The sequence below is a fragment of the Artibeus jamaicensis genome, unplaced genomic scaffold, assembly GCF_021234435.1.
Source record: "Artibeus jamaicensis isolate MK-2021 breed Jamaican fruit bat unplaced genomic scaffold, CSHL_Jam_final contig_3126, whole genome shotgun sequence".
NCBI classification, from domain to species: Eukaryota; Metazoa; Chordata; class Mammalia; order Chiroptera; family Phyllostomidae; genus Artibeus; species Artibeus jamaicensis.
In genome coordinates, this window is record NW_026521723.1 from 7,054,107 (window position 1) to 7,065,875 (window position 11,769).

Below are 11,769 nucleotides of genomic sequence, written 5' to 3' on the forward strand. Positions count from 1 at the left end.
TCTGACTGAGTCAGAACCTCTGGATGAGCAAGTTCACCACCTCCTCAGCCCATTCATTCACAGACAAGTCCCCTCAATGCCACCTCCCTAATGTCTCTCAGATTTGGCCACTTTCTCCATCCCCACTACACTGTTTTAGTTCAGGAAACCATCATCTCTTCTCTGGGTTACAGCAGCATCTCCCTAACTCTTAACTCCCCCTAAAATCAGAGCATGCACACAGCCCACAGCCAGTGCATTGCACTACTCTCCTGCTCCGACTGCCCACAGGATAAAATCCAAACCGGTTAACAAATCTCACTTACCTTTTACAACCTGGCCCTCAAACCTCTCTACAATAGTTAATTTTATGTGTCAACCTGGCTAAGCTGTGGTGCCCAGTCATTCGATCAAACACTAGATGTTGCTATGCAAGTACTTGTGCATACAATTAACATTTACCATCAGTTTACTATAATTAAAGCAGATTGCCCTTGATAATGTGGATGAGCATCATCCAATCAATTGAAGATCTTAAAAGCAAAGACTAAGGTTTTGCAAAGGAGGAGCAATTTTATACCTCAAAAATATGATACAGAAACTCTACATGAGTTTCAGGTTGCTGGTCTTCCCTGAAGATTTAGAACCCCAGACAGCAATATCTGCATATCCAGCCTGCCAGCTGCCCTACAGATTTCAGACTTGCTGGCCTCACAATTATGTAAGCCAAATATATATATATTGAACTTATATATATACACACATATATGTATATATAATAATTCTATAAATATGCAATGTATATGTAAACTATATACATATAATACATGTATATATACATATGTATTATATATACATATTATATTTAGAGAGGAGTTTCTATCTTTTACTAGCTCTCTTTCTCTGAAGATCTCTGGCTAATATACTCTCCAAGCCCATCTCTAGTTGCCCCCTCCCCCACCCATACTGCAATCTTCTACTTCCACACAAATAATACCCTTAAACTAAATCTTGAACATCTCAAAGACTTTACAAGTATGTCGGTGTTCTAGGGTCTCTCCAGATTGAAGCCACTATGCACAGAACTTTTTTGCCCTTCCCATCTTTGACTTGCCAGTCCAAGGCCTATTTAGGTCTTCACTTCATTTAAGATTTTCTCTAGGAAGCTTTCCTAATCCTTCCATGTTACCATGTTACCAGGGGCCTATAGTGAATGTTTTCTTTATAATTTGTCTTCCTTTTCTTTCACAGTATATTTAATTTTTTTCCTTTCAGCACTTACCACTGTCTGGTAAGCTTTATGTACTTGCTCATTTCTTCACTGTCTCCCTCCCTTAGAAGGCAATGCTGCATGAGACGCTGGCTTAATCAAACATCTTGCTCAACACTCTACCCTCGGCACCTAGAATAATTACTTGGCTTGTTCACGATAGGCCCTTAATAATTGTTACTGAATAAATGAATGAACCTAGTCTAACGCTATTCTTCTTCTCACAGTAATGCCTCAGATAGGAATATTCTTTTCTTCCTATGTTACTTGACACAAATCACATCCATATTTCCAGTCCTAGCTCTTCAACGTGAGGCATTCTTTCTCTGTTCCCACCATTCTCCAACTCCCTCCTGGGCAAGAGCCACTTACTCTATTTTACTCAATGTAACTGGGTAGATAAGGGAAGATGACTTCTCCACTACAGCTGTTTCCTTCTATGTGGAGTGGAGTTCCATGAGTATCACTAAAGAGGCCCTTTTTAGTCCCTGGACTCACTTCTCCCTTGTAGTAGTGAGCTCCTCATCTGACTGGTAATTTGGGGAGGCTCCGCTCAGCTGTCTCCTGCCCCTTCTTAGGAGTGAGCTGCCTGCGGAGGCAGGAGGTCCTCACCCTCTCCTCCTGGTACCGCAGCTCTGAGGGGACGCCTGACTCCAGCGGTGGGGTTCCATCGAGTCTGCTAGCTCTCTCACACTAAGCTCCATACTCCAACCTGGCACTTATCAGCAACAAAGAAAGTCTCCTGCATTTCTCACTTTTCAGAACTTGGAGAGCAGAAAGGGAAGAATACTGTCACTTATAATGTTTCATCAGACCTCTCTCCCTTGTGAACCCAAAGCACTCAAATGCAGAGGATCTCAAATACTTAGAAAATTGAATTGAAATGAGTTGTTTTTTAAATACAGGTATGGATTTACATCACAGATCATATTCTCTCACCTGTGACCAACAGCCAATACTTTCAGGCAATAGGACAGAATTGGGGATGAGGGTCAGTTTTAACAACATGCGTGTTTCCCTAGGTAGTGTTAACTATAGGACTGGGTGGCTCACCTAAGATCACTGGCATCACATTGTAATGGCATGAACTGATAAGTGTAATAAATGCTAGGTGACTAAAAATGAAGTCAATGAAGAAAACATATTTGGTGTGAATCTTACAATACTCAAACATCCACACTGCACATTCATTTGTGCATTTTAAAACTGTGACAAGTTGAGTATGATGTCTACTTAATTAAAATACTTGTTAGGTTAATATGTTTTTAAAAATGAAAGTGTTCTCTCATAGCAGACAGACTGCTCCAAATCGCTGATGCTTTCACAAAACCCCGAAAGAGCTAATTTTGTAAATGGGCCTCTAACAGGTGAACAATGTCTCTCTTGCAGTGCATTCTTCTCAACCTGGCAACCCACAGGGTCACTGTGGTCACCAAGCACTTAGACTGCATTAAAGATCTATGGAATGAAATAAAGATGGATTTCATGAAATAAAATAAAAGCAAAACAAGTTCAGGCTCTCTCATTAGAAGAAAAAAAGATGAAAAAGAAAGCGAATCTGCTCACCTGAAAACACATCAAGTCTTGCAGCCCCTGCATCTCTGGAAACGATATAAAAATATCATTGTTTCAATGTGAAATTAGTTTTAAAATTACATTAGTCTGAATTGCTTATGTGAAGTATAACCTATTATCATGCGACAAACAATGAAGAAATTCACTTAAATTGCTTCAGGAACAAGCTAATTACAAAAACGTTTCACTCTGCATTTATATACTAAAACCTACGATCACTCATAATTTGAGAATATTACCAAGCCTGAAACTCAGAACATTAAAAAATAGGAATTAATGGTAGTTTCACAAAAAGCTTAACGAAATAGACACAAATATTTTTAAAAACTGATCGGAGAAAAATCCAGAAGTCAGAGCACAGTTTTCATGATATATTTTAATTTTTTTATTAAAAAGAAAAACCAAATTATTAAGCAATAGTGTACTGTATAAACACATTTTAAAAAACATATATAGTATCCATGTGCACACCTGTAATGAAAGAAATGAAAATGTTCACAGTGGTGTTCTGTGAGGCAGAGATTGGGAAAACTATACAGCCAATGGGCCAAATCTGGCCCACCAACTGTTTTTGTAAATAACTGGAACACAGCCCCTCCCTTGATTGACATATTGCCCATGGCTGCCTTCACACAACAGGGGCAGCATTGAGTAGTTTCAGCAGAGAACGTGTAGCCCACAGAGGTGAAAATACTTCCTATCTGGCCTGCTACAAGGAGTAGGCTGAACCCCACTCTATGTTATAAGTTTGCTGGGTGGGTTTCTCTTTTATTTTTTCTTACTTTTCTACAATTCACAGATATTATTTGTGCATTTTTTAAATACAAATTTCAAAAGGAAAGGAGAAAGAGCCAAAAGAATCTGGCTTTAGTATTAAGGTATGAGAAAAAAAGAGAAAAACAATGAGAAATAATGTCTTAGATGTGGAATAGGACCTAAAAAGATGCTCAGAATAATAGAAAACAGCCAGTCAAGTCCTATGGGAAAACCTGGGTCTCTCCCCAAATTTCCAACAATCCAAACCCCAAACTACCCCATATAAAACTGAATGTGTACACTGAATTGTTACACATGCCTGGTTTCAAAGTTAGCCCCTTAGCTCCTTTCTCTAACCAATTATTTCTCTAAGCTCCTCCTACATAAAAATTCTGATGGTAGCACTGCCATTTCTTGCACAATTTCTATGTGTCAGGTAAGCAGTGAATGAAGTGTTTTTGAACTATTTTTATTTAGAATATTAGAAGGGTTCTCTTCTAATCCTTACAAAATCACACGAAAGTTAGGTATCATTATTTCCGTTATATAATCATACATTTTACAAAGTACCATGTATACAATAGGTGCTCGATAAATGCCACTGAACTGAAAGTTTTCAGAGAAACAGTTTCCTCAGACAGAAATTCCATGGGCACAAGACACAGAACAATGATTCACCTTTACGTCATATTAAGACCTTGTATCATAGACTTTGTAATTTAGCCCTGGTGAATTTCTCTCTGAACAGCTGCTGGATTTGGAGAGGCTCCTCACCACGCCTTCCTGTACGGCCACTTATTTTTCCTTTCTTTTTACAGCCTTCCTTTAATATCTTCCAGTTCTAATTTTGACAACTACAGGAAATCATCAAAACCTTGAATAAAATGATATAAAATAATTTTTAATAACACCAGGACTATATAAAGGCCTTCCTTATAAGACCCACTGAGCATCTTGAAGTCTATAAAACAGCTCCATTGGACGTCAAATACTAGCACCTAAGTAGTGGTGGCAAAGTCAAGTGTCCACTGAAGACAGAGGAGCTGAGCTCAGACTGGCTGCACGGTCACTGGGAATGGCAAAGCTGAAGGCACAGGCTGGTCCCAAAAGAGCATCTGCTACTCCCCAATCCCGCTGAGGAATGGTCGCCTCAAGGTTGCTACTTGTAAACAGATTCGGGGTACCCAGATTTTTTATACGGCACCTCCTATTTCTTAAACTTCGAAAACCATTCCTTCCTTTCTTTCTTTTCTTTATAAACACTGTGTGGACTATCATTATGGTTTGTTTGAACCAAACAAACGTGAGACAGGCCAGACTTGGTCAGGGGCTGCATATATATTTAATGATTTGAGAGAGAGAGAGAGAGACATAGACATGAGAGAGAAACATCTGTTGGTTGCCTCCTGTGCGTGCCCTGACTGGGGATCAAACCCACAACCTTTTGGTGTCTGGGTGACCCTGCAAACAACTGAGCCACTCAACCAGGACTAGAATTGCTTTATTGGTCACATTTCTCTTACACCCTGAGTCTGAAGTCAATCTTTCTTTGCCAACCACTCAATCACCCTCTGCTATGTAAACTGTTCCCATTGTTCTGTTCTACATTCTGATTTTACCTGCCCTCCATTGTTGAATGAATGAGTGAGACAACTTCAGAAGAGAAGACAGTCGGCAAAACAGACAAATGCATTCTTTCAGAGTAACAAACGCCAAAGTTGAGATGTGTTCTTTCAGAGCTACAGATATCAAGTTGCTGCAAATGGACATTCAGTAGGACAAAGGACTAATGGATACAAAAGGAGCTTTGCTTCAGAGCTGTGGGCAGTAGCAAATAGCTGCAAACCCCTTACCTCCTGCAGAGAGAGAAAGACTAACCGAATGTTCATGAGTCTTGGCCCCATCCCTGTCTGCTCCCTCTAAATTGAGTTCAGGACTCTCCTAACCAATCAACTTTATTCTTTTTCTCCTCTTCCCTCCCTTTCTGATAACTATAATTCCATTAGTTCTACCGAGAGTTTCATATAAGGATGAGCTAGTAACCTTTTACTTAGTGCAGGGCCCTGCAGGGTAGAAAGCTCTGGATGGCTGGTTACCTGAACACACCCTGCCTTTACACTCAGGCATCTCCCTTCCCAGGCCAAAAATGGGGGATGGGTGCAAACAGCTGAAATCCATTCATAAAGCTGTGTCAGGGAATTTAGGTCTCTTTACTGAGATCCCTAATCTAACAACCGTCTACCACTACCTGGGTCGATTGCTTTCTGCAGAAGAAGCAAGTAAAATCTAGTCATAGAAAAACACAAATATATAAAAAATCAAGTGCCATAATCAATTAGCTGAAAAACTGACTCCTTCACAAGCTCCCACAGATACACTTTAGTGGGACTTGAATTGTTAAAGGGATTCATTTAAACAGTAGTGCCTTTGTCAGAAACAGTAAAATGAGGTAGAGTAGTTCTGCAGCCAGACAGCCTAAATTTGAATTCTAGCTCTGCCAAATAGCAATTGCATGACCCTGATCAAGTCATCTCACTTCTGTGCATCACCTTCCACATCTGTAGAACTGGGGTAATTACCACCACTTCAAAGTGTTGTTGCAAAGACGAATATGCTAATATCCATCCATAGGATGCTGTAAACAAGGTCTGATACACAGTAGGAGAGCAATACCAGTTATCTATTTTCTCTTTCACTATGAAATTTGCTTTGATGCAGACTTTAATAAATGCCCAAGTGCAAATCTAAATTCTTGGTACCCAGTATATGCTGACACATAACTCAAAAACATTAAATGATTATCTGCCATGACATCATTACTAAAACAGAAACAGACATCCAATTTACCTGAATTTCAAGTTTGATCATAAATACAAAACGGATAAATATGAACAACTTCCTCCTTTCACTTGTTCTTTTTCTATAAAACTACTGTTTTTATAGAAAATCAATTCATAAAATACTGCAGGTGGGAAAAGACAACATTATCTTTTTATCTTTAATGATAACAAGACCTGATTCACGTCACGAAGTTCCCGCAATCACCTTTGTTCAAGGACAAGCCTTACCTCGCATTGTCCAGCAACTCCGCCAGCGCTCCAAACAGGAAACTGTGCGTGGTGCTGATGAAAACGACAGAGGGAAAGCCAAAGTTAAGCTAACTCCGGAACCAGTGTAAGTTTCAAGAAAGTTGCAGACAAATGTTCTCCAGATCCAGGCAGATAATCGATTCCTGAGTTATTCCACAAACATCTTTCTCAGCACCCTCAGGATTCGGAAGTAGATGCATTTCATTACAAAGCCAGGGCTGGGAACGCAGTTGCCCAAACAGCTTTTTTACGCCTGATGAAAGGAAGACTTCACGGGCCTCACTGCCCTTAGAGCAAATGCTGACATTTGAAACTGCTTTGTAAACACTCGCTCAAGTTTTTTTTCAAATAGTTTTTCATTAAAACTATATATGTAATTTTTAAGGCCAAATTATTTCTGAAAAATCATGATCAAAAAACCCTGGCCCACACAAAGACCCTCAGATTCCAACTGCGGGGACTGGCAGGACACTCTGTGTGCCTCCATAATCTATATGGTTCTGTAGAACCTTTCACCTCTGAAAAGCCTGCTCCTTAAACAACCTGGCAAATTACTGCAGTCGCTCTGTCCCCACCCCCTCGTGCCAGGTCCTGGATAACAGGACACACCACACAGCCATCTTGATTCACACTCTGAAGGCTGAATAGTCATCTGTGGGTGAAATCAGAATGCCTTCAGGGTCTCACACTTGCTTTTCATTTCCTGATGTGGATATTTCAACCAGCAACTTTATCTCAGCATTAAGGGGAGAGTCAGCATGCAGTTTTCTTTTTATATTTAGTAAAGATGAGGCAAAGCGATAGACACCCTTTATCAAAAAAAATCTGCTCATCTGTACAAAAGGAAGGATCATCTGCAATGTCTGAGATTTTAATACCTTAGGCCAACAGGACAACAGGTTGGCTGAAGACTTTTAAAAAATACATACCATCATTTTTATGGAATTTTAAACTTTAAACACGTGCCAACGAGGGCTTTCTTGACTCAAGTCTGATTTCGAGTTTGTAATTAAAAAAAAAACTACTGAATACCACTGTTGCAAAAAGGTGTTCTTCACCCAAAAGAAAGCTAATATGTAAAAATCTCAAGTAAAGCAAAAGAGAAGTGTAGGTGATACACATTACAAAAGCAGCTTTTAAACTACAAATGTTTCTATTAAATTTAAAACACATGATTGGATAGACAAAAATTCAAACAATCCTTCAGGAAAGTCATTGCAATCGCTCTGACAAAAATAAATGCTATACAAGTTTCTGTACGATTTCACTGAAAAGATTTTACTGTCTGCCTGTCATGTGGCAGTGTGGGGGAACATGGTTTTTACCCTTTGGGAGCTCAAGCTAGCGGGGGATATGGAAAACACACAAGTCAGCAAACTCATTAAGATGATGATGATGTGATTAGGTGCCGTGAAGGAAGGCAGGAGGGGAAAAGATGCTGGTATGGAGAAGGCATGAGTCAGCAAGAGACCCTCTTGATAGAAAGCATTAAATGGAGTCCTGAAGGATGAGGAGAACTTGGTCCTTCTCAGAGCCAGAGTGGAAACTCTCCAGCATGAGCAGAAGGTGCAAAGTCCTTGAAGCAGAAAAGAGCCAAGGAGACCAATCTGCTGTGGCTACGGTGAAATGGGAGATCACATTGAGATGTGGGATGGCCGGGTTATGGTTCAGGGCTATACTCGGTTTACATGCACCTGGAAACCACTGTAGTGTTTTAAGAATAGGGACATGTCTGGTTTGCTTTGTTAAAAGCTCCCACTGACAGCTTCAGGAAAATGGACCATAGGGGAGGAAGAACGGGAAGCACAGAATCCAGTTTCGAGGCTACATGGAGGAGTCCAGAAGGGAGATGGCAGTGGTCTGGACCAGCTGGTGATAGTGGAGATGAAGCAGAATGGACAAATTCGAGACCTACTTAGACAGACCACGACGATGACTTGCTGACGATGGATTGGTTCTTGAGAGGAGCATGGTGGGGGCAGTGAAGCAAGGGAAAAATAAAAAGCATTTCTGTTTTTACTAGCTAGGGGAGGTGAGAAGATGCCAATCATGTATCTATTTCGTTCCAGCCCCACTTCAGTTCTCAGTTGCTTCCCCTTCTCAGTTGCTTCCCCTTCTCAGTTGCTGTCGCTTTTGTTATTTAGTTACCAAACTGACAATGGAGACGTTTGGAGGAAGCAGAGGGTGGAAGGCAGTAAGACTTGCAGAAACTCAACGAAACTAAGGCTCTGCAACCTTCCTTCCCAAGATGAAGTTCACAGTCCTACCAGCGCTCAGTTTAAAATGTTTCTAAAACTGAACTCAAAATTGCTATTTCTTCACTTGTCTTTCACCTCTGTTAACTCTTAATTATCTGTCCCATTCCTTCCATTTTGAATTATTCTCCACAACAGAGAAATAAAAACTAAATCTGCTGAATATTGCTTGCTTTACTCTATTTTCTGTGAAAACGGCACTGTCCCACACAGCAAGGCCAGCTTCCCCGGTTTCCTCTATACTTTTCTATGGTTTCAAATCTTTTACATCCCTTACATAAGCAATTTCAACCAGTGTTGCCACAACACCTTTTAAAATATACACTGCCTGACTCTTTAGTCAGGGGCACTGAGCTCTTTTCCCTTAGACTGTCAAATTAAAAAATGACAACGGCCCACACAACAATAGCCATCCACTGTGAATGAATTAAAATGATAGCAATGTTTTGTCAGATTGGCAGAAAATATATATTTCTTGGTGTGCTACAGAATTTTAATAATTAGGTGAGGTGTGCCATGAGATGAGAAAGGTTAAAAACTGCTGCCTCATATCAGTACTTTTAGTAAATCCAAATTACTAAACGATACCTGCCCCCGTCCAAAAAAAAAAAAAAAACCACCACTGTGAATTACCCAGCACTAGCTTCTATGTGCTGCTGTGTTGGAAATTACAGATGGATGAGGAAACTTCTGTTATCTCCCTCAGCAATCTGAGCATCTGAAATAACGTTTCATCAATAGCCAAAAGGCAGCCAGACCTGACACAGAAGAGTGCCTCTGTAATAACTAGAATGTGAGAATTCTATCCTCAGAAAGGTTACGTTTTTGGAAAGCCTCTGGGGGCCACAGAGGCTGGAATCAATAACTACAAATTGTCCTCTGGAGGCAACTCTCATCTCTAAAATGTCAGTACACTGGGCAGGGAAATCACTAGAGACAGTCCACTTGGGTGGAATGAGGGTTCCGCTGGCCTGCAATACACAGTTTTGTTCAGTAGCAGTTATCCCTACCACTTAGTGTCAATGGGGGGAAAGGGGGAGGTTGGTCTGGCCCCGAATATGTATCTTTAACACTTTTATCGTTCTTTTTTAATATAAGCAATTTTAAATAAATAAATAATTTCCATAAGTCAGTGATACCAAGTTGGCTTTTTTTTCCCCTTCAAATCAGCTATTTCACTAGATACACCAAACTTTTCACTATGAGACCCTCCCCTGCTCAGCGAGTCACTCACGAGTTGGCATGGATGAAATCCAGATGCAGCTGGGCCCGCCGCAGACTAGCATACTTGTCACCCATGTCCTCCAATGCGACCAGCGCAGCCCAAAAAGAGAGGAATGTCCAGCCCCGAAGCTGTTCGCCGAGGCCCGGCCGACGCCCACGCCCACGCCCACGCCCACGCGCACACCCACGCCCTCTCCCGGAAACTTGCCAGGAGAACTCACGCTACCCCTGGCGGCGGAAGTAGAAGCTCACTCTGTGCTGTAGGCCGATGGCTGGCAAGGTCCGAGTTGTTGCTGCTCTTGGATCCACTTTTTGGTCAAATGAGACATCTGAGCCAAGGTCCTCTTTCGGAATTGAGATTCGTGTTGTTATCCTTTCATTCCCCAACTGGGAAATGGAGCTCAAGGTTGGGGTTAGCATTTGGTCAGAAATGATTACACACATGTGCTCAAACACACACACAAAGAATGTGACAAATTGGGGTTGGGGAGCAGGAACAAACTCATAGATTCAAAGAACAAACTGATGGTTGCCAGATGGCAAAGGAGGTGGGGAGGGGTGAAAGGGGGAAGGGATTAAGAAGTACAAATTAGCAGTTATAAAACTAGTCACAGGGATGTAAAATACAGCATAGACAATATAGTCAATAATATTGTCATACCTATGTTGGAGGTCACATAGGTACTAGAATTTATGGGGTGATCACTTTGTAAATTATATAAATGTTGAATCACTATGTTATATACCTGCAACTAATATATTGTATGTCAACTGTAATTGTTAATTTTTTTAAAAAGTAAAAAGAATCTGTATGACAAGGTCAGGTGTTGTAGACCACTCTGCCTGGTTCTAGGAATTGTATCTCTACCCCTTGTGGCTAAGGGCGAGGGACAACCTCTGGAATGCCAGCCACAGGAGACAAAGCCTGTCTCTGGTAGCAAACTGCCTCAGTTTCCTCTCCCTGCCCCCAAAGCTTGGTCAGAAGTCAATGATGGGTAAGACCCCTCACAGTGGGGGGCAACCTAAGCCAGACTCCATCACTTGGGAGGCCTTCATGGAAGGACTCAGGGGGCTGCAACAAAGAGCAATGGACTCTCACCCCCTCTAACTTTGACAAAGCCCGAGTGCCCATGTCCTCTGGGAGAAGTGCTTCCTGGCTCTAATCCCCTCAAGCCTGAATACCTGATGGGGAGGGGTGCAGCCCTTTGCCTTGCTAGAGTGTGTCCTGGGGAAAAATCTAGCATCACAAAGACTTCCTGATAAACCTGTGAAATCTGCTCTGCTAAGAGTGCTTTCATTCATATGTTAAGGGTTCGAGCAGAAAACCCTAAAACTCTGTTCCTGACAGACTCTGACGCATACTAAGCCCTCAGATTTCTTTGAAATGTTATCTACTGTTTGATCCTTGCCGCCTTGTATTCTTGTGTGTTAGAACCCAGTAAAAGGCCCTGAAGGAAGGGGCTCGATGCCTTTTTCCCCTGAGAAACTGGTGACTGTTCACGGCCTTTTTCCTCTGGGAAAATGACCCCCTCTCCTCCCCAAGCAGATCACATCACAACTCAGTCACATTTACTCTCATCTGTGGCACATGGGAGGGACTTGCGAGGAAAGTCACCCCCAC

General features: G+C 41.4%; 1 protein-coding gene across 1 annotated transcript in view; it reads right to left on the reverse strand.

Annotated features, from left to right (window-relative positions):
• Positions 1-10,223, reverse strand: part of MORC1 (MORC family CW-type zinc finger 1) — a 154,328-nt gene extending 144,105 nt beyond the window's left edge. The window contains exons 1-3 of the mRNA XM_053663122.1: positions 10,159-10,223; positions 6,649-6,702; positions 2,816-2,850 (exon numbers count right to left, since the gene is read on the reverse strand). Coding sequence (XP_053519097.1) covers positions 2,816-2,850; positions 6,649-6,702; positions 10,159-10,223 — 154 coding nt within the window. The remainder of the gene's footprint in view (positions 1-2,815; positions 2,851-6,648; positions 6,703-10,158) is intronic.
• Between the last annotated feature and the right edge of the window lie 1,546 nt (positions 10,224-11,769).